The sequence below is a fragment of the Magnolia sinica genome, chromosome 12 (assembly GCF_029962835.1).
Source record: "Magnolia sinica isolate HGM2019 chromosome 12, MsV1, whole genome shotgun sequence".
NCBI classification, from domain to species: domain Eukaryota; kingdom Viridiplantae; phylum Streptophyta; class Magnoliopsida; order Magnoliales; family Magnoliaceae; genus Magnolia; species Magnolia sinica.
Genome location: NC_080584.1, coordinates 68,802,139 through 68,825,426, shown reverse-complemented (window position 1 = coordinate 68,825,426; position 23,288 = coordinate 68,802,139). Strand labels below are relative to the sequence as shown.

The 23,288-nt window shown below is 40.7% G+C and overlaps 1 protein-coding gene and 1 non-coding gene across 2 annotated transcripts; both read right to left on the bottom strand.

Moving 5' to 3' along the window:
* Nucleotides 1-4,594: 4,594 nt before the first annotated feature.
* Nucleotides 4,595-14,893, bottom strand: LOC131221596 (cysteine-rich receptor-like protein kinase 10). The gene is made up of 7 exons (XM_058216880.1): nucleotides 13,980-14,893; nucleotides 8,582-8,701; nucleotides 7,435-7,628; nucleotides 6,785-6,995; nucleotides 5,792-6,029; nucleotides 5,381-5,531; nucleotides 4,595-5,311 (listed from the first exon to the last, which is right to left on the bottom strand). Exons 1-7 carry the CDS (start codon nucleotides 14,758-14,760, stop codon nucleotides 5,003-5,005), a joined length of 2,004 nt encoding a protein of 667 aa, XP_058072863.1. The 5' UTR covers nucleotides 14,761-14,893; the 3' UTR covers nucleotides 4,595-5,002.
* Nucleotides 14,894-21,374: 6,481 nt separating this feature from the next.
* LOC131222024 (U6 spliceosomal RNA) lies at nucleotides 21,375-21,477 on the bottom strand. Its single transcript, XR_009159733.1, has one exon. It is a non-coding gene; the product is annotated as a U6 spliceosomal RNA (small nuclear RNA).
* Nucleotides 21,478-23,288: the final 1,811 nt, after the last annotated feature.

The window sequence follows — 23,288 nt, the reverse complement described above, 5'->3', positions numbered from 1 at the left end:
TTTCCTCTCCTTGCACTATCTTTCTCACTTTGGTGGATGGATGGGATAAGCTATGCTCACTCTTCTTTTCTCCCTCTCTTCTTAAAGATGAGTGATGATGATAAGTGAAGAGGAAATTGGTATTTATAGGCGTGAGAGTGGCACTTTCCTAGTTTCTAGGAAGTTTAGAGGCTAAAGGAGGCTTGGAGTGTTGTGATTGGCTATGATAATGGGTGTGCCATGTGGCATTTTGTCATTAATTAGATAGATGGTAAAGAGTGTATTTTTAGAGAAAACTAGGGGCAAATGGGTCATTTTAGTTCCAGTGGGACTCATGAGGTAAGGGGTGGAATTCTGTCCCCTTCACCCACTCCATTGCAAAATCTTACTATATTTCACGTGGCTGGTGGTGCAGCATGCACCGTCAGCCACATGCATGGGCCCAAATTTCATTGGGAGCTTTGGTGAGATCGGAGTTGCCCTTGGGCTTCTCATCTTGATCTATCATGGTCTTTTAGCTAAGTGGGCTTGGGCTTGGACTCGGCTTTGGAAGCATGCAGATAGATTGTGCTATCCTATGTGGGGTTTTTAAATTAAGGTGTGAAATAGAGGTTTGGGCTCACTTCAACATTCTTTTTGATATCCCGTTAATCCACAACTCCCTAATTCTTCAGCAGATCCAGCAATGGTTCGCCGCAGCCAGTGAAAGATCAAGAATTAAAATGCTAATAGGCTTCCTCCCTTGTTTTGTTATCTGGGAACTCTGGATAAGTTACAATGCAACTCATTATGAGGGTCGTAAAATGTTAATAGACATTATCATTTACAATGTCCGTCGATGGCTTCGCGAGGTCGACAATCTAATTCAAGCCTCGGACAGAAAATCCATGGCAAAGGACCTCATCGTTCAGTCTTTAAGGCTCCATTCCGCTTCCAATATCCCTGTTTCCAAACCGTTGATTGTGAAATGGTCAAAGCCACCCAAGAACTGGCTAAAACTGAACACTAATGGTTCCTCGAGAGGTAACCCAGGTGAGAGCGGCGGTGGAGGAGTGTGCAGGGATCATTCAGGCCAGCTTCTCTTTGCTTTTTCACAGACATTATGGAAATTCTTCAAACACTTGTGCGGAAGCTCGGGCCATGCTGGATGGACTTAATATTTGCTCCAACCTAGGCCTTGTAAATATCATAGTTGAAACTGACTCCAAAGTCATTGCGGATGCCCTGGGGGACTCCACCTCACCCAACCTTTGGAAATTATGGTACATCTTGGGAATCATTAAGGATAAAATTCGGAGCCTTAATCTAGTGATCAACCATATTTTTAGAGAGGGGAACTCTATGACAGATGCACTAGCAAGAATGGCTAGTAAGGGCTACCCGGATATGATCTACATGCACCGTTCCCAGATTCCAAGGTTAGTCAGAGGAGATTTGCTTTTAGACAATGTAGGGATTGGTGCTCTTAGACGTCATTGATTGGGGGCCAATATCCGTTCCATTGCCTCAGTTTTTTGTAGAGTTTTTTCACTTATTTGAGGGTTATTTTAACCCTCTTGTCCTGTTTATGTCACATGATAGGTGAGGCCTCTATCCTTTTTGTTGGGCCCACCCAAAAGGCTGTACATTTTGTTGATCAATGAAATCCCTCGGCCTAGCGCCTTCTTATAAAAATTTTTAAAAAAGGTGTGAAACAGACTTTTTTTACAAAGGATTTGGACATTGTAGTCTCACCCGACAAGTTCTTTGACTTTAGTTTATTTGGATTATATATATATATTGACTAAAAGGTAGGAGCTCACCACATATAACTTTATTGATTTAAAAAATTGGCTATACAACCATCCGAGTGGGTGCTGCCATAAAAGGAAATTATCCTCATCTATCATATAACCCCAATATATAGCATAAAGCCAAAGAAAACAAACCCAAATAGAGAATTTTGTTGGGATTTGTGTTGCAGAATCACATGACCAATATGGATCTAGGATAACAATCCAAGAGCATCAAGTAATCACAAGAGAACACAAAGATTTAATGTGGTAAACCCTTTCGGGAAAAAACCACAGCACAAAGCGATAAAAATCCACTATGAAAATAGAAATTACAAAGAGAGAGGACTTACCCGATTCGAACAACCTTGAATTTTATCCTTACTATACTCTTTAATAACCCTAGAACCCTTTTAGAAACCCTTAAAAAAATTTTAGAAAGCCTTAGAATACCTTAGAATAGCCCTAGGGACTCCTATTTATAATTTAGGAAACTCCACTTACGCACCGACTTTAGAAAAGTCCAGAAATTGCCTTAAATTTATGCAGTCCGCGCGTAGTTTGCGTAACCTCGACTAGTTGAGACAGGGCTTCAACTGGTCGAAGGACCCCTTGGACTGGTCGAGCTTGTCCCTCGACTGGTCGAGTGTCCCAGACATCCAAAACACAGTCGCTAGACTTCGAGTCAAGTGGGCTTCGACTAGTCGAAGAGACCTTCGACTAGTTGAGTCAGTCCCTCGACTAGTTGAGCAGCGTGGAAAAACAAAGAAGATTTGAGATATCTTTTGACAACAAATTTTAAAGCCGATTCTAGAGCTAGAAGAAAAACAAAACAAGAACTTATCAAAAACATCCCTTGCAGCTTCTACACCCCCATTTCCAGTAGGCAAACACCCCCCTAACAAGAACATGACAGGGGAATCAAACAAGGCCTCACAAACTATTCTGCAATTACAATTTACAAGACCTTTCCCAAAGCATACGCAATAGCCGATTAGTTTTATTTTTATGTTTTTTTTTTTTTTTTTTTTAAATTTTATTTTTATAAAGGGAAGTGGGCTCATGCCACTGAGATTTCATTCATAGGAGAAAATTTACAGCCTTTTGGAACACAACAAACTTTATGCCCTCCAGCTACTCCGATTTGGATTATTTCTATTAATTATGTTATATATTCTTTAAAATTATGGGCTTGCGTTTGGATTATAAAAGAGCTACTTCATGATTTGTGCCTTATTGGCCATTACTAAAAAAAAAAGGAAAGATGTTACGTTTGTTATTACCTTATGGCCAAATGGGACCAAATAAGATATGATGATCTATGGGCCAAAATTCACTAAAAACATTATAATAGAATTCACTATGGACCTTTCCTTACATAGTTTGCTGCAATAAAATCAACTTTTCTTGGAAGATTTTAGCCATTTGATCAAGAGCATGAGAGTGGAAACTGCAAAAATCAGTTGTACCATCAAATATAATAAGATCCATTTAACATGATCATGCTATGTTTGTAGGCCACATGCAAATTATTGAAAATGGATGGTTGATTTTTTTATTTTTATTTTTTATTTTAACACACACCCACACACCCACACCCACACGGGAACTTGAACCCAAGACCTCAGTTTTGAAACACTCAACCTACCATTGAGACATGAGTTGAAAAATTCATCATACTAATAGCTTGAAGTAATTTGGGCCGGCTACATGAATCCATGTTTGGGAAAAGGAAAAAGAAAAAAAAAATTACCAAAAGCGAGCATCCAACATGTATGGTGGGTGCCCACTTGAACAACCGCCAAGATGTAGCACATAGTGACACATGAGCCTAGCCCACATAAGGCTTGAAATTTCCTTATTTTTATCCAATGTATGTATTTCAATGGACTTGTTACAAATATTATGTCAAATGTCACGTATGTACACTAATTTGGTGTATGAAAGGTGATTTACTTAATCAATTAAGGTTAGATGATTATACTATAGAATTCGAGTGCATTACAATTATATTGGATGCCAAACACAAGTTTTGCATCCTAGTGGATTCCAATTATAGGCTGTCAAACACAACTAGGAATCCAATTTCCTTAGATCAGCTGAGGTTGTGCTCACCTACTTCGAGATGTGTTTGACTAGGTTTGTGGTTGCATATTCGAGTTGGAAGGTGAGTCCCCTGTTTCCAATTTCCTCGGATTAGTTGGGAATGATTTTAGTGAGGCCACGTTTTGGATTGTTTCTAATCCAAGTTTTGGCTCTAGTTTTTTATAATCTTTTGTTTTTGTGCTATATAGTGGCTGTCAAACACAACTAGGAATCCAATTTCCTTAGATCAGCTGAGGTTGTGCTCACCTACTTCAAGATGTGTTTGACTAGGTTTGTGGTTGCATATTCGAGTTGGAAGGTGAGTCCCCTGTTTCCAATTTCCTCGTATTAGTTGGGAGTGATTTTGGTGAGACCATGTTTTGGATTGTTTCTAATCCAAGTTTTGGCTCTAGTTTTTTATAATCTTTTGTTTTTGTGCTATATAGTGGTGTTAACACCGCCGTCTCTCCCCGGAATGGTTGTACAACCATTATTTTCATATCAACGAAGTTACTAGTTGTGAGCTCTCAAAAATAAAAATCATTTCACGGTGATTGTTAATTGAATTCAGATTCATATGTTGCCTACTAGAAAATACTGGGTATTCCACATGTATAGACACTACCACCTTATCGTGAACTACACAAGCAAGTCAATGAAGAGGCAGGTCTTGGCAAAAAAACAGAGAAAAAAAGAGGCAGGTCTTGGCATCAATGGAGATAATGGGTGGCGGGCTATAGAGCTAGAGTGTGTAAAGAGGAGAAACAAAAACTCACTTTATTGATGGCTTAACCCTCACATAGTATGCTATCTACTCAAGACAAGGAAACTCATTAAGCAGCTCATGTTCTAACTAAGATATGTAAGGTGGATGGTCAAGTCATCTAATTACTGGCTACCCAGAAACTATCCAAATTCAACACAGAAGCACATAAGATTAAACAGACTTGGAAAATGATTCTCAACAAATAGGATCTTGAATGTATATTGAAACTTCAATTAATACACTGTCCAAATGTTTCAAGTCCAACACACCACTATATACTCCAAGATGGGAACTTACATGGAGATGTCATTACAAGCAAAAAAATAATAATGTCAAGCCAATGTGGAACCAGGGCCCATACGTGGAGATCATGACCCAACCCAGGAGAGCATGAGACCACTCATCTAGGTTCCAGAGTAGAAATAGTTACCTCATTCATAGAGTGGATTTTGGCATTCTGTGAAGAATTATTTGATTCAACAACCACCCTTGAGACAAAAAATCCTGGTTGCGTAGGTTGTGGGAGATCCATAGATTCACTTCCAAGCATGAGAACGACCGAGGACATGGTGGGCCTATCCACCGCATCTTCTTGAACACATAATAGCCCAATGTGGATCCATCTCAGTGCTTCACTCGCTGGACATGTCTGGGCTAACAAAGGATCAATCAACTTCAAAGCTCTTCCATCGCACCATAATTCCCATGCCTATAATATCACAATGAATATGAGATTAAGAAGGCATATTTAATTTAAGAGTCACAGAAAGAATCATACATAAGTCAGGAGGCTCTGAGCATGGTTAGGAAGATTGAGACCACTGTTCCTTTTTCCACTTAGAATCTCCAGCAGTAAAACTCCAAAGCTATAAACATCAGATTTCACAGAAAATCGCCCTCCCATTGCATACTCTGGTGCCATGTAGCCACTGTTGGCAATGACCATGATGGAAGATACATTAGAAGCGCTATGACTAGAAAAAGAGAAATTCGAAAGCGATAGGGGGCTGACAAGCATGTAATATTGAAGCCACTCATCAAGTGGTTCCAATGTGTCAATATCCTGTCCAAAAAATCAAAAGTAGTCCAATGATTTGGTGTGTGATCAACATTTAACAGTTTAATTTGTAATCATCGAATGGTGGGTTTGATGCTTGTTGCCAAAGTAGAACATTGCTTGCCAACTTACTATGTTCCAACGATTCTATTGGTATTGACCTGGCTTTGATTTCCTCTCAAAAATCGTGCCATTCCAAAGTCAGAAATCTTTGAGTTCATCTCATGGTCCAATAGAACATTGCTTGCTTTTAGATCCCTGTGAATGATTCTAAGTCTCGAGTCTTCGTGGAGATAAACAAGACCCTTTGCAATTCCACCTACAATATTTTGGCATCTTTCCCAGCCTAATTGAGCTCGCTTGACTGGATCTGAAAATAACATGCAAATTGAGTAGGATCAGGTTTTACTCTTTGATTAAAATCAAACTGTGTGATGGATTTTTACATGATGCCTGTGGGAGTTTTGTGCTCTCGTTGCTGGTCCTAAGCCCGATAAAAAAAGTGTTACTCCCAGCTAGTTGGCAGTTGGTGTGAAACTTCTTTCATATATTTAAATCAACTTTTACTATGAATCCTGACAGCAACAGGATCTGTGTAGCTGACCGCTATTAGTTGGGATAAAGCTTATATGATGATGATGACAAGTTGGACCATATTTAGGTTGCATGTGTTAGAAAATTGAATTAAATTATGTCTAAACCGCATTTTGAATTAAATCATGTTTAAGTGTGTTTGATTGCACTACGTATCATGATATTTCATAATTAACATAGCTGACCCCAATTAGTAGGGATAAGGAAATTACTCAACTTTTTATTTGAAGGCTACTTATCTTGTAATCGATACAATTCTGGGACATCCACTGTGGGCCCTTCTACATGAATGGTTCCATTTGCAATAAAATGGTGGAGAATGCCACATCCAATCGATTCAGATGATCTGAGAAATCTACCAATGTTTTTCTCTTTACATTATGATTCAATAATAAGTTTGTTTGTTAATTGGTTGGTATGCCTACTAAGCTTCTAAAGACTCATGCTTGTGTGCTCCTACAACTGCATAGGCATGTTTACATTTGTGTTGGAGTGGTGAAATTCAGAAGCTGAAAAAAGAAATGTCCAAACCAAAGATGAAGACATCAAGGCTGGTGTTTGGCATGTATTCATAAATGAGCAGTTTCTCTCCTCCCTCTATACAGCAATACATGAGCTTCACAAGATTTCTATGTTGGAGTTTGGCAATCAACGTGACTTCATTCTTGAATTCCTCAAGACCTTGCCCTGAACTCTTTGAAAGCCTTTTAACTGCTATTTCCTTCCCGTCAGATAGCATTCCCTGAAATGATTTTCCATGCAATGGTTACTTAATTGAAAAATCCATGTAGCCTATCCCGTTTAATACTTATTCAACTACTCCAAGTAAAGACGCATTTAGATGGCAGAGCAAATCAAACTGCAAACATTCTGTGGATTGGAGATGACCTCACAAAATAAGGTTTAATCATAATGAGGAAGTAGACTATAAATTGCAATTGCATAGATGTTACTGCAATCTGAAGTCCACATCCTTGATATGTGTGCTGAAGAAATTAAGGCTGTGTTTGGTTGCACCAGATATCAATGTCATGATAGTTGGTGCAACCAAGACATTGATATTTGGTACAACCAAGCGCAGCCTAAATCTTTCCTCTTTCCATTTTCATATAATAAAAAGAAGTCTACAATTAGCTCAATTGTGAATCCAAATACATCCTTAGACAACTGCCTTTAATTACCTTATATACAGGGCCAAATCCACCTTCTCCGAGCTTATTTCTATCAGAGAAGTTATTAGTAGCAGCTTGTATTGTAACTAAGTCAATCAACGGGAGTTCTTGTGTTTGCTCACCATTCCTACTTAATTCCAGGAGTTCTGAACCAACTGGAGGCCCCAAAAATTTTAATAATGCATGGTGCCCCTTCTCTTTCACTGATTCGAAAATGAGAAAACATAAAATTAGTTCTTGACATTTCATGGCCCATTGGCTAGACGATCAGATGATCCAGACCATTCATATGACTCTTCCTACTTATGTGGCTAATGGTGTAAAAAATTAATTTGATTAGGTCTGATCTGTAGCCTTGAATTGAATGGACAAAAATGTCTCATGTGCCATTCTACCATCATGTTTCTTTCTATAAAGGAGTATGCACGTATTATTAATAGTAAGGCCCAAATATTGATCTTGATCATCCAATCTTTCAACCAGGCAGGTTTCATGATAAACAGACCAAATAGAAAATGCAGGAGGCTCAATTGAGGAAAATGTGATCTCTCACCAGTGAATTTTGACTTCCATGGCTAGGGCTGTTCCCAGGTTGAGCTCAGGAAAATCCTATGTCAGCTTGAGCCTAGCCCATCTAAATTTTTGGCCTAAAATTTAGACTCAGCCCTCACCCCGCACCTAAATTTAGAACCATTCATGGCTCAAGGAGGATGTACATTACCTAGATTATTTATTTATTTTATTTTGTTTTATTTTACACACGCATCCACGCACGCCGTAGTGAGATTTCACCACCTATGGTTTCGAACCCAAGACCTTGTGTTGATACTCCTCAGAGTCTACCATTGAGGTAAGGACTGGAACCCTACATTACCTAGATTCATGCTCAAGCCAGCACTTGGGAAGTATCTTCAAGTCTAGGCAGGCATACCTCCTTCTTCTTCTTCTTCTTCTTCTTCTTCTTTTTTTGGCCTAAAAATCAGTTCAAAGCTGTCCAATCCACAAGCTTAAAATAAAATCCAAGCCCTGACCATGGTGGGCTTCACCCAAGAGCCTAATAGGCTCGCTCAGCCTATAGAAAGCCCTATATATATATATATATATATATATATATATGGCCTTAAGTTTATTTAGCTTAATAAATAAATAAATAAACCTTTTGGTGACCTCTTTCTTCTCCGTCGGTAGCAGTAGATATAAGAACTGAATAGAGCCAACCCCACAACGGATGCTACGCTAATGGAGATTATAACCTTTGATCGGTTTCCTCCATTCCCTGTCATAAAAGCAAATGCATGATTTCCAATTTCAATTGCAATGCACAATGTCAACATTAGCTTAATTAATAGGAAATAACCAAAAGAAAAATAAATAGATAAAGAAAAGAAAGAATCATGCATTGGTTTCAAGTCCAATGTACAAAATAAACTTAAGTCTAGTGCGTTGGGCCACGTCCCCTTGCTTGGTATGAACTGCTTTTCTCAGTCCAAGAACGCTGGTGGCGTGCTCCCACCTTCTAATAATAATAATAATAAACAAATAAATAAATAAAAAGAAAAAAAGAGTCTGAGTTGAGATGGGGGAAATTCAACCTAAAGGGAATCGTCCCTTGCCCACCTAACCCAAGGTCCAACTAGAAGTGGAAGCGGATAGGGCTGAAAGTTGGGCAGGTTCAACCCAACCGACCTGTGGCCGACCCGACATTGGGTTGGACTCGGGCAGGATATATCGGGTCTGATTTCAAGCTTGGGCTATACAAACACTAACCCGATAAAATTTGGGTTGGGCTCGGGTTGAGGTCTCGGGTTGCCCGACCCAACCCGAACCCGATCAATATATAAGTTACTTATAAATTATAATTGAGTGTGGATCGTTTTTGTCAAAGGCACACTAGTGATGTCAGGTCTCATTTGTCCACGTCATTTCCAAGGACTCAAGCTAACAAGATATGCCGGATTTCTCACTCCCAAATAGATTGCGTGCTATGCTGCATGACTTTTAAGTGAGTAGTTGTCCTATATCTTAGCTTGATTTTTTTTTTTTTTAAAAAATGAAGTTCTTTTTGATGAATAATCACATATATAATTAATAAAATCATAGATACAAAAAATAGGTCCTATATTGAAATATAATAAACTAATATAATAACGAAAATATTAGCATGTATACACCCGACCAACCCGATCAACCCGACCAAGCCCGCTTGGGTTGGGCTTGGGTTGAGAATTCCCAACCCGAGATTGGGTTGGGTTGGGTTAGGGTTGAGGTATAGGAACCTTGGGTTGGGTTGGGGTTGAGCACCAACCCGACCTAACCCGCCCGACTTTCAACCCTAGAAGCGGATTGTCGAAAGCTGTGGGGACCACAGGGATGCCCATGACAAATTCAGTCCGTCCATTAGTTTTGTCTAAAAATCAGGTGGATCCAAAACTCATGTGGAACATACAACATGAAACAAAGGGGATTGAAAACCCACCGTTGGAAATTTTGTAGGGGCCACAGAAATTTTGTGTTAGGATGAAATTTGTTAGAGTCCAGATTCTCTGTTTGCAGCAAAGCAGGAAAATCATGGTTGTTGCAATCTAATTGGACCGTGTTATTACACACCGCATTTAATACTGCATTGTTGATGACCATGGACCAATGACGATATGAAAAAGCTGGAAAGTCATGCTTGACGCAAACAGAGGATCCTTACTCAATTTGTTACTACAGTTTATCTGAGTGGTAATAATCGTGTGAATGGTTTAGGTGGCATATAAACATACTGATCAGTTCCAAGAAAGTTTCAACCATGAAAATTTCCTTTCCCACTGTCTCATTTTGTGTGGCTCACTTGGTTTTGGATCTGTTTAATTTTTCAACTCATCTCCTGTTTTGGTGTTGGAAAACTGATGGACGGAGTGGATTTAAAGCTGGGCAGGATCCGACCCGAACTGATAGATCCGACTTGTTCTAACTAATCGGATCCAACCCGAATTGACAGATTTAACTCATTCGAACTGGTCGGATCTGATCCAACTCGAACTGAAAACCAGGATTGAGTTTGTTCAAATAGACCCACTCAGATTCGACCAATCCGATCGGGTAGTGTGTGTGTGTGTGTGTGTGTGTGTGTGTGTGTGTGTGTGTGTGTGTGTGTATAAAACTTTTACTTTTATTCCTCTTTTACCCGAACGGCGAACCCTAACCCATCTCTACTCGAGCGGCGCCGCAAGAGGTCCTTCTTTCTCTCGTCTCTCTCATTGTTGTCTCTCCCGATTTTCCTCCTCTCCTTCTTTCTCTCCCAATTTCCCTCTCGTTTCCTTCATAGTATGAGAGTTTCTAGCTCGACTTGACTCAACCCAATCCAAATCGATTAGATAGACTCAACTCGATCTGACTCAGTTTTCCTGACCGAGTCGGACTTGGTTCAGGTCAGGCCGGTAAGAATTCGGATCGAATCGAGTAAGCACTGTTGGACTATCCTGGATCAGATCGAGTTTGAGTCGGGTTCTTGGAAACCTCTAAATGGATTTATCAAGGAAATATCTTTGGACTCTACATAGTTTCCAACTACGGAAGTGGATTGCGTTCGATTGGCCCGGACAACAATCTATCCATATAAGGGTTCCAGTGAAGCCTATAGTTATGTATATGTTTATCTGTGCTGTCCATCAATTTTCTACTGTCATTTTATAGTATAATCCCAAACCTGAGGTAGACATAATGCTCAGTTGGACCACCCCAAAGTGCGAGCTTGGGTTGCATTAAATGCAAGGTTCATCTCTAGTGTGGTCCAGTTAAGTATTAGATTTGACTCATTTTTTATCTTATTCATTAAAATGATCTGAGAAAATGGATGGACGGAGTGGATAAATAGATACATCATGGTGGCCCCCACAGGAGCCCCTATATGTACGGATTATTATCGGAGAGGGGTTTCACGCAATCCACTTACATTTGGGGCATGTTTGATTTTTCAGTAGCCATGTACATACCCTTGAAATGGGTAATTATTACCATTTCACCCGTTTGAAAATAGTTTGAAAATCACTGTACTTTTTACTTCGGAAATCAGTTCAAAAGAGTTATTTTAAATTTGTGGACCCAATGTGATATATATGATAAATTCATTCTGTCCAACCATTTTAACACAATATTTTAAGGCATGAGCCGAAAAATTAGGCAGATTGAACACTCAAATGGCCTACACAAAAAGAAACAATGGGCCGGAGAGGTTTTTATTGGTAAGTGTTCGATTCCCTTTTTCTAGTGGCGTGATCCACTTGAGCTTTTGATATACCTTATTTTTTGACTCATGCCATAAATTCATCAGGAATAATAGATGAATGGTGTGGATAAGCGATACACATCACAGTGGGACCCACAGATATGTTGTGGAGTTCTCAATTTTTGCATTAAAAATGTATACGGTCAAATCAAGCATAGGAGAAAGTGAGGTAAATAGGGAGGAAATAATTATTATACAGTTAAATCAAACATAGGAAAAAGTGAGGTAAATAGGGAGGAAATAATTATTACGTATTTACATGATATTCAAAGGTGAATTGGAAAATCAAACAAGCCCTTGAATTAATCAAAGGTCATGTTTGAATGGGACTTTCAAAAAGGCCTTTCCGCGTGGTGCGAGGTTTTCATTGACTGACCGAAAATCAATCCATTGAGTGTGCTTTCGTTGATTTGAAAAAGACGATTTGGGGCAAGGGCCGTGAAACCTCATTTTTCTGAGCGTGAAATAGGTAGGTTCCACCCGGATCCAGCCAGGTGGGTGCGGCTCTAACCTGGGCCACCTCAATGTGTGGTCCACCTGAGATTTGTACCTGCTCCGTTTCTGGGACCATATTCTAATATGAGCTAGCAAAACTGATGGATGGCATGGATATATAACACATATCAAGGTGGGCCCCACGTCAGAGCCGCACACATTGCTGGATCTGGATCCCACTATTCCGCGTTCCATTTTTCCCGACGCGGATTCATATTGACCCGGCAGCAGGGACATGGCTATTGGACGGTGTTCTGCAGGCCCGATAATGATGTATGTGCTTTATTCACGCTGTTGGATCATTATCAGGTGGACCACACCACAGGTGATTGTACACCCATCATTAAAAGCTTCTTAAGGCCCGTTATAAAATTATAATGTTTAATTCCCATCGGACCCATTGATTAGGTCACGTGGACTTCCATGGAAGGAAAACATAGATATCAGCTTGATGGGTATCCTCAAGCAGTTTTTAATGGTGGGCATTTAATCACCATTATTTCCTATGGTGTCGTCTGCCTGAGGTCGGCCAAAGTTTTGGGTTCATGCCCTAAAAATGATATGGAAAAATGGATGGGCTGCATGGATAGAGAATATACCTGATGGTGGCCCACTGAAAACCGTCTAGTAGGTACGAGGCTTTGCTTTCATGGATCACAAAGGCCGTGGATCCCTGACTGTGGGGCCCAGCATGATGTGTGTCTTATATTAATGCTGGACATCCTTTTGGCCAGATCATTATTAGGGTATGAGCCGAACAAAGAAGCAGATCCAAATCTCAAGCGGACCACACCACAGGAAAGAGGGTGATTGACGATTAAATACTTCTTATAGGCTATAAAAGTTTTGGATCAAGGTGATATTTGTGATGTCCCCTTCATCTAGGTATCTGTGACCTTATCAACAGATTGGATGGTAAATAATCATTCAGGTGACCCCATGATTTTTTTAATGGTGGGTGCTTTCCTCTAGTGTGGTCAACCTAAGCTTTTAATCTGCTGCATTTTTGGGCTTGTGCTCTAAAATGAGCTTGTGAAATAGATGAATGACGTGGATACAAGGAAAATACATCAAGGTGGTCTCCACAGTCAAGGGATCCACTGATCTCAGCCTATGGGGTTGCAACGAAGGCTACAGTACTAGCGCTCTTGGCCATGTCGGTACGAGGCAATCCGCAAGCGCGATTTCGGTGGATACAACTGTGGGGCCCACTATGATGTGGCTGCCTGACATCCAGGCCTGTCCATCCGTTTTTACATCTTATTTAAGGGCATGATACAAAAAAAGTGAAGCAGATCCAAATCTTAGATGGACAGTGGTGATTGAATACCCACCATTAAAATCTTCTTGATGGCCACCAGAATGTTTATTAGCCATCCAATCAGTTGATAAGGTCAAAAAAACATAGATAAAGGGGCTAGGCCACACAAATACCAGCTTGATCCAAAAATTGTGGCCTACAAGAAGCTTTTAATGTTAATCACCACTTTCCTGTGTTGTGGTCCACCTGATATTTGGAACTGCTTCATTTTCAGTTTAGTGCCTAAAATGAGCTGTAAAAACGGATGGACAGCCTAGATGTCAGGCACGTGCATCAGGGTGAATCCCTGTCCAATTGTTTTCTATCCGAAACTAGGGTTTTGCCTGAAATCATCCATCTTTCAGTTCACCCAAACAGGCCTTTCTGTAACTAGACTTCAGTCATGTTAAGAACTACAAACCAGTAAACTATACCACACTAGTCTATACAATCAAATTCATTCCAAGCAATCAAAACCTTGCTTACCAGATGAAGCATCAGTAGCTGTCGGAGGAGGACGAGGAATGGACGCTGCACCGGCATAAAATGGGAACACTTCATACCTCATAGCACAACTTGCCCCACTAATTACCGCTCCATCCTTTCCATCGCAGCACACTGGAATCTCTGAAATAGCCGATTGCAGGCATGTGTTGCAGTCACTTCTTGATAAATCAGGAGTGCACTGCACTATCGCATATATCTTCTCAGAGGCTGTAACATTGGCTTCTCCCATATCCAACATCCGAACAGAAGGACTAAACGCGGCCACCGATGAAAGATTTTTCATCAGACCATTCAGTGTCTGGTTAAACCGTCGTGGGTCCGATGAATTACGAGAGCTTTGACTTAATACTAATGAATTGTATGATGGATCATACACGGATTTGAAGTTACGGTCTGAGTAACGCAACATACAGTGATCATACCATATGAGTGCTTGTCTCCTGTTGGGGCACCGCCGTTTGATATCTTGAGTCGCCTGGTCGACACAGGAATTGCACGTGTTGGAAGTAACATCGCCTCTACAAAGGAAGAGACCGTTGACAGTGTTGGGATTTTCGCCCCTATCGGTATTAAAGAAGGTGACAAAATGAGAGTTGGAAATTAGAATAGAGAGGAGGGCATTGAGATTAGTTTCGAAGGTGGTATTAGCAGCATAATCAGCTACGGAGCAGTTAGAGTGGTAGAACTCATTGTAGAGCTGCTGGGCATGAGCTAAGGAAAGGAAGAGAAGAAGAAAGAAAGAAAATTGGAAAATCTGCATCTCTTCCTTCAGTGGTTAGGATGAAAGAGGAGAACATGAAACCTAAGTCTGAAAACTTGTATAAATTTCCCATGATCTCGTCTCTAGTACTTGTGGTGAAGTGGAGAATTTTGGGCCGCGCATGAAGAGACGACTTGACTGGAGCGGTCCATCTTCGTTCTTGCAGTGTATGACACACAATTCGTGGGTGGTTGGAATCTCTCTCTCTCTCTCTCTCTCTCTCTCGCTCTATATATATATATATATATATATATATATATATATATATATATATAAAATTGACATTTAAACAGTGAGATGAAAATTCAACATTAACATACACCATATGAAATTTAGGGATGGTTTGTGTTGTAAAACATGATTTGAGAAAGAAGAGGCTTATGTGCTTAGAGCCGTACAAAACCAGTATTTATACATGAATGGGGAGGATCTACAGAGATTACAAAGAAGATATTATGATCTACAGAGATTACAAAAAAGATTACAAGATTATAGAGGAGAGATTTCTGCTGCAGATGAGCTCGCTGGACGCGTTCCTTCAACACTCCCCCTCAAGCGTGGTCTAAAGATATTCGAAAGGCCAAGCTTGGAAATGATTGCGTCATGCTGGTCACGTGAAAGAGGTTTAGTGAAAATATCTGCCAGTTAGTCCCCAGTACGAACATGTGGAGTTATAATTTCATGGGATTTAATCTTCTCTTGAATAAAATGGCAATCCACCTCAAAATGCTTTGTGTGCTTATGAAAAACTAGATTAGTAGAAATGTGAATGGCAGCCTGATTATCACACATCATCGGCATAGGGCTAGATGGAGAGAAGCCAAGCTCGGTCAGAAATTTCTTAAGCCAAAGTAATTCACAAGTTGTATGGGCCATAACCCTATATTCGGCCTCAGCACTAGATCGAGCAACAACCGGCTACTTCTTACTTTTCCAAGTAACCAAATTGCCCCCCACAAACGAGCAGTAACCGATTGTAGATTTCTGGTCATCTTTGGCACCGGCCCAGTCTGCATCAGAAAAAGCAGAAATAGACAAGTGTCCATGTCTGAAATAAAGAAGGCCCTTACCAGGAGAACCTTTGAGATAACGGAGAACACGATAGGCAGCATCAAAATGGGCAGCCCGTGGTGAGTGCATAAACTGACTGAGCACACTCACAGCATGAGAGATATTGGGTCGTGTAATAATTAAGTAAATAAGATGGTCAATGAGTCGTTGATACGGACCAGGATCTGAGAGAGACTCACCAAGGAGAGAGGTGAGTTGATGATTGATCTCAAGAGGAGTAGCAACAGGCTTACATCCCAGCATACCCGTCTCATTGAGTAAATCCAATGTATATTTCCTCTGACATAAGGAAATACCAGAGCAAGAATGAGCAATCTCAATGCCAAGAAAGTAATGCAAGGAGCCCAAATCTTTTACTTTAAAGGTACTAGCAAGATGGGACTTAATGCCGGATATAGTAGTAAAATCATCGCCCGTAACAATGATGTCATCAACGTAGACTGAGACCACTGTAAGCCCATGGGTGGTGCGCTTCCAAAAAACAGAATGATCAGAGCTACACTGGTGAAAATGGGCAGCTTGCATAGCATGAGTGAATTTGTCAAACCACACCCGTGGTGACTGCTTAAGGCCATAAATGGACTTGCGAAGGCGACAAACTTTATGTTCTTCCCCCTTACGACGAAACCCAGGAGGTAAGGACATATACACTTCTTCATGAAGGTCACCATGTAAAAAAGCATTCTTAACATCAAGTTGATGCAGTGGCCAATCTAAATTGGCAGCCATAGATAAGAGAACCCGAATAGAATTCATTTTTGCAACTGGAGCAAAAGTTTCTGTGTAGTCGATGCCATAAGTCTATGTAAAGCCTTTTGCAACAAGGCGTGCTTTGTATCGATCAATGGTACCATCAGGTTTATGCTTGACAGTGTAAACCCACTTACAGCCCACAACATGTTTACCGACTGGTAAATCAACAAGCTCCCTAGTATGATTTTTTTTCCAAGGCATTTATCTCCTCAAGCATAGCATGCTTCCGGTGAGGATGTGCCAATGCCACATCCACTCGTGTAGGAATAAGTACAGAATCAACGTTGGCAAGAAAAGTTCTATTGGATGGAGATAATGACTGATAAGAAACGAAATGCTGGATAGGATGAAACGTGCAAGTACGAATACCTTTCTTAGGAGAAGCAGAAAGAGCCGAGGCAAGAGCAGATCGCGGAGCGTCGGATGATGGTGGAGGCAGTGATGTGGTGGCTCGTCCTTTTCGGTGCTGCAAGATAGATGAGGCTTGAGTGCAGACATAGTCCTGTAAATGAAGAGGTCGAGAGTTGGGGCGAGTGGAGCAGCGTGGTGGAGGTGGTGGAGTTGTGGAAAGTGATGGTGGAGAAGGTGAGGTAGGGGACGGTGAGTTTAGAAAAGGGATAGGAGTAACATGTGGGGATAAGAGAGGAGATGAAGTCGTTGGAGAAAAAAAATGAGAGACTCAAAAAATGTCGCATCCAGAGTGACATAGTGACGACCGGTATGTGGATCCACAAATTTATAACCTTTTTGGGTAGGTGAATACCCAACAAACATGCAAGAGATAGATCTATCTGATAACTTTGTTCGAGAAGTAGAGAAATCATGCACATAAGCAGTGCAGCCGAATACTCGAAGAGGAATATCGGTGACATGGTGAACTTTCTTAAACAAAGAAATCGGAGTCTGAAAGTTCAAAGCAGAATGAGGAAGTTGATTGGCCAAGTAGCATGCAGTGAGAATTGCATCTCCCCAATAACGTTTGGGAACATGCATCTCAGTGAGGAGGCAACGAGTAATATTCAATAATTGTTGATTTTTTTTCTGTCATCCCATTTTGTTGAGGAGTGGAAGCACAAGTGGTGTTTGACTCGATACCGTGCTGACGAAGGTAGGAAAGAAAAACATTTGAGAGGTATTCGCCACCATTATCACGTGAAAGACCTTGACTTTAGCATCAAACTGATTAATCAACCAAACATGAAAAAATCTAAAAGTTTCAAACACATCACTTTTATTTTTAAGAAGATAGATCCAAGTCATCTTGGTAGTACAATCTATAAAAGACACAAAATACCGAAATCCCATAAAAGAGGGAATAGGAGCAGGTCCCCAAATATCAGATTGAATGACAGAAAACATAGAACCAGAGTATTTATTCAAGACTAAAGGAAATGAAACACGTTTTTGCTTGGATAAAGCACAAGTACTATACTGAAAAGTCTTAACATCTTGGTGAGAAACTAAAGCAAGAAATAAATTACGTAAAATGGAAAAAGAGGGATGACCATATCGACAGTGCCATCGAAAAAAATCCTCCTGAGTGACTGAAAGAAGATGAGCTGCTGTGCGAGGTTGAACATCAGCATCGAATTGGTAAAGACCAGCATGTTCACGCCCACCACCAATCATCTTCTGCGTCCTGAGATCCTGAAACATATAATGATATGGAAGAAAAATGGCAGCACAATTAAATTGTTTGGTGAGTGCACTAACAGAAAGCAAATTGGAGTCAAGACCCGGGACAAGAAGGGTCTTGTCGAGGGAGACAGTAGAGGTTAGAGGAACAGTTCCTGACCCCGTAATGGGAGTAAGGTTTCCGTTTGCTAACTTGACTGAACCTAAAGTAGAATTGGGATGAAAAGATGAAAAAAGGTGAGACATACCAGTCATATGATCTATGGCCCCGGTGTCTATGACCTAGGGTTGGGAAGAGGAGGCAGGAGTGGATGTACTGGACATTGGGGAACTGGAAGTAGCCATGGATTTTGAGACTGAAAGGCCAGCCTTCTGGGCGATTAAGTTATCATATTCTTCTCGGGAAATCTGTACCATAGGAGTGGAGGAAGCAGAAGGGGTCTCCTCAGATTCAGTAACAGACAAATTGGCCCATCGGCCACTTGACGAACGACCACGTCCACGAGCAAAGCCTCCCCGCATGGGAGGTCTACCATGTTTGATCCAGCAATTGTCAACCATATGGTTGGTATGTTTGCAATGAGTGCAAAAAAGAGAACCACGACCACAGCCTCGAGTTCCATGACCTCGACCTTAATTATCAGAAAAAGGAGCATCAGCCTGTAAGGCAGACTGTGTGATCGAGACATGTGGAATCATAACCTGCTTTCGTTTTTCTTCTCTTGTAAGCTGAGAATAAACCTGATTCAAGGTCATCGTCTTAGCGTTGTGGATGATTTGTTGTCGGAGTATCTCGTACTCATTATTAAGGCCATCTAAAAACTTGAAGATCCGGCATCGCTCCTGACGTTTCTTGATAAGAATTACAACTCGAGAACAATAGGTATCTTCCTCATCATGATAGGCGAGCTCCTCCCATAAACTCCGGAGTTTAGCATAGTACTCTGTGAGGCTTTTGTTGTTCTGTTGGAGAGAGGCGATCTCCTTCTCTAATTGAAAGATGCGTGACATGTTGTGCACATCGCTATAGAGTTCATGGACCGTGTCCCATATTTCTTTTGCCGTTTTTAAGAAAAGAAGGCCACTTCGGACATTGTCGGCCATAGAGTTCCATAACCATGACATTACAATCATGTCATCAGATTCCCATTCTACTTTCTTGGGGTCTCCATCGGTTGGACAAGAAAGGGTCCCAGTGATGTGGCCAAGTTTCCATTTGCCGCCAATAAAAATGCGGACAACCTATTGCCACTAGAGAAAATTAGGCCCTGTGAGAGGAGATGATGTGATCTTCAATCCTGGATTTTCAGACTGTTTGAAATCCTCATCATGAGAGGATGAAATATTGTCAAAGACCGTAGACGATGCCATGGAGAAATAGCAAGGCTGAGGGGAATCTCCTCCCTTTTTTTTTCTTTTTTTCTTTTTTTTTTTTGTTTTTTGTTTTTTTTGTTTTTTTTTTTTTTTTGAAAAAAAATTCAACAGCCCACAAACAGTGAGCAAGAACCAACAATAATATGAGCTCCAAGCTTACCTGCGAATAAGGCCACAAACAAAACAATCTAGGCCCAAACAAACCGAGCCTCAAAAAAAAAAAAAACATGCCCAAATAGTAAGCTGTACCGATCTAACAGCGAATTGGACCACCAAGTGAGCAAGGCCCACAGGACTTGAACGAGACGAGCCAGCAATCCTCGCTCAGCAATACACGTGCAAGCAACAATTAGATGGACCGACCGTGGCCCATGGCAGTATGGACGATTAGCAAGGGCCACTATGTCAACTGAAGTAGAATGGCCCAGTTATATCTGGGCTACAGAGATGGCCTAGCAAATGAGGTAGATGGGCCTCACTTTGTTACGTGGTGCATACGTCGAATTATAAAAGCAGGCAGTGGGCCACCACATCACCAGCAACAATGGCAAATGGCCATAATTTTGATGGTGGGCCCTGAATAGCTTGATCAACGGTGATGGATAATACCAACAACAGGCCCACTGTAGATCATGGCCAAATCAAGGACCCTCACAATGTAGGCCTGATCGTTGTAAATAATCTGATGGAGTGCTTGCGGGGGTTCTAGTGGCTACCGGATTCAATGGAAGATGCAATGGACAATCATCGATGGTAGTACTCTGGCTCTTGGCAGGAGACAATTCAGCAAAGAAGAAAAAGTAGGGCATTGCTGTTACGCATCTGATGCCATCGGTTCATTGCTGGTAGAGGGTTGCATTGACATTCTATGTAAGAACTTTGATGCAGTCAAAGATTGTTCATGGATGAAAGAACAGAAGCTCAAAGATAAGATGTGATACGAATGATCTGGTAGACAGAGAAGAGTATAGATGTGATATGAGGGATTGGGTAGACAGAGAGGATGGAAAGATTGGGGTGCCCGGCTTATGAAGCTAGATCTGACCATCGAAAATCAGATCAGTGGCCCAGGTCGAGAATGGCTTTGATACCATGTTGTAAAACATGATTTGGGAAAGAAGGGTCTTATGTGCTTAGAGCCGCACAAAACCAGTATTTATACATGAATGGGGAGGATCTACAGAGATTACAAAGAAGATATTAGGATCTACAAAGATTACAGAAAAGATTACAAGATTATAAAGGAGAGATTTCTGCTGCAGATGAGCTGGCTGGACGCGTTCCTTCAACAGTTTGATGTTATACTTCGAACTTTAGCTTCTCCTTTCATGCATGCAGCCAAGCACAGTGATGAAAAACACCATTTTATATTTTCTACTGTAAATATATATATTTTTTAATGTCATTTATAACTTCCCTGTCACGTGGATGGCCTATGCAACAAAAATTTACGGGGACGTAGCCACCAGTCCTGAGAAGTTTTCTAATTTGACGTAGGGAAGAGTATAATAAGGAAGATCACCGTTTATCTTAAGTGTGGTCAATATAGCTTCTTTTCTCAATATGGATAAACATGAGAATGTGTGGTGTAGATGTGTGATGAAATTCTGAATAATTGACAGTTTTCTCTCGGCCTGTAGTGGATATATCCAAACGGCTGAGAGAGAGAGAGAGTTTGTTGAGAAATTCCGACCTAACCAGTGATTTATAGCCAAACTGTGGTTTTAACTATTCGGGTAGGTATTTCATATAGCATGTCTAGTTTGTCACAGGCACGCGTCATCAACCAACGATTTCTTGGTTTGCGCATCTCATCCTTGCACAGGAGCTGTGCTAATGTTCTTTGTGCCATTTCAATTTCATCAGATGTCTCCAAATACAGACAACTGAGCGATTGTCTTGAATTTGAACCGTTTGCTACTTTTCATTTCAACCCTAAATGTCCACTAATTAGTTAGGTACGATATTGAATCAACCCTAATCTAATCCGGGCCGTAAAGTTTGGACAGTTTAAGTTTGTAACAGGTGATCTTCAAGGTATTTCCATGGCACGAGTTTCCTGCAGTTGGCATGTTGGCAGGAAGGACTAGGTAGATGGAGTACTATGACACAAAAAATCCCTCGAACTGAAAGATCCTAGCCAGTAATCCTCGGACATTCTTTCAATTGAGTGCAGACCCTTACAATACGCATCTTCTTAATGGTTTATCTTTAGGACGCAATTCAATAGGTAGGGATGATAACGAAGGTTCATATATATATATATATATATATATATTAACTAATTATTATTATTTTATTATTTTGCAGTGGTCCATACACTGCAGCGTATTAATGGTCTAGATTATCAAACCATGGGTGGCACCTATCACGACTTAAAACCTAAGTAAAGCGTGCAAAATCGTCTAATAAAATTCTTCTTCTAAACAGTCAGCTCCGCGTTCTTGGAACATTCCTGGTGGAATCTTCCACAAGGTAGGCAAGCACAAGCTAATGCCATTTTCAAGGCGTAAAGATCCAGTTGTTTGGATAGGATGTTGTAGGAATGCATTTACGTTTGGTCGGATGGTTGAGATCTCCAAACGCGGATTTCCTGCGAAAGCCTTTCGCAGGAAGTTCCTGCGCTGGGAACGCACGTGGGGCCCACTTGGATGTTTATGAGAAATCCTCACCGTCCATCCATTTTGTGAGTTCATTTTAGTACATGAGGCCAAAGATGAATCGTATCCACTGCTCAAGTGCGCCGAAAACGTGATAATTAAACGTCCACAGTTGAAATATTTGTGGGGCCACAGAAGTTTTGAATCATGATAATATTTGTGTTTTCAGTTCATCCCAGTAGGAATGATGTTATTAACGGTGTGGATGGCATGTAAACATCACTGCCGAACCCAGGGAGGTTTCAACGGTAGGAATTTCCCTAAATACTTTTTCTTTTAGTACGGCCCACTTAAGTCTTGGATCCTATCCAATTTTGGTATAATCTTCTAAAATTATCTCACAAAACGGATGGACGGAGTGGATTCCCAACAAACATTACGGTGGACCCCATCTGCGTTCCCAGAGCAGGAACTTCCTGCGAAAAGCTTTCGCAGGAAATCCGCGTCCCAACAGAAGGGCATGGATAATAACAACGAATGATTTGGTGTATTTTTGACTCAAAGCCGGTCCATTATAGGGCCTAATAGATGGAAAAATCCATTAGTATGCTACCCTGCAAACGTGTTTCGCGGAGAGAGCTCTGTATGTTAAAAGTCTACTAAAAGTCTAAAACAGAATCAATGAATGAATCAGCAAACTATTAGGTATTCTCACAGTCTGACCGCGCTGCATACCTATCTTTTCCTCTCTTTTCTCGAATATTTCGGGTGCGTTTCCTCTTGGGATTTTATTTTTATTTTTTGGAAAATAATCATATATCCCAATTTTACCAAAGAATTTCCAACCAATCACAACACTTGAAAGTGCTTTTTGAGAAAGGACCTCTTTTTTTTTTTGAGAAACGAAGTTACCAAAGTACCATCGTATCTTCTCTTTTTTTTTTTTTTTTACAAAGTAATGAAGCCAAAAATTTTTGAGGCCCACATAGAATGTGTATGCCTGTCAAACGTGTTCATCCAACCATGATAATGGCACTAACAACCAATCATTTGTCTCATATGTTGTCAAATGCCTTTAATCTGGGCTCGACCGAT

Bases quoted from the DNA above. Each gene is read 5' to 3' on its own strand.
- LOC131221596 (XM_058216880.1), bottom strand. From the start codon at position 14,760: ATGCAGATTTTCCAATTTTCTTTCTTTCTTCTTCTCTTCCTTTCCTTA. The intron at 8,702-13,979 runs GTAAGCAAGGTT...CTTTTATGACAG, and splicing joins AGCTACTGATGCTTCATCTG to GGAATGGAGGAAACCGATCA. The intron at 6,030-6,784 runs GTTTGGACATTT...TGTTATTTTCAG, and splicing joins CCTTGATGTCTTCATCTTTG to ATCCAGTCAAGCGAGCTCAA.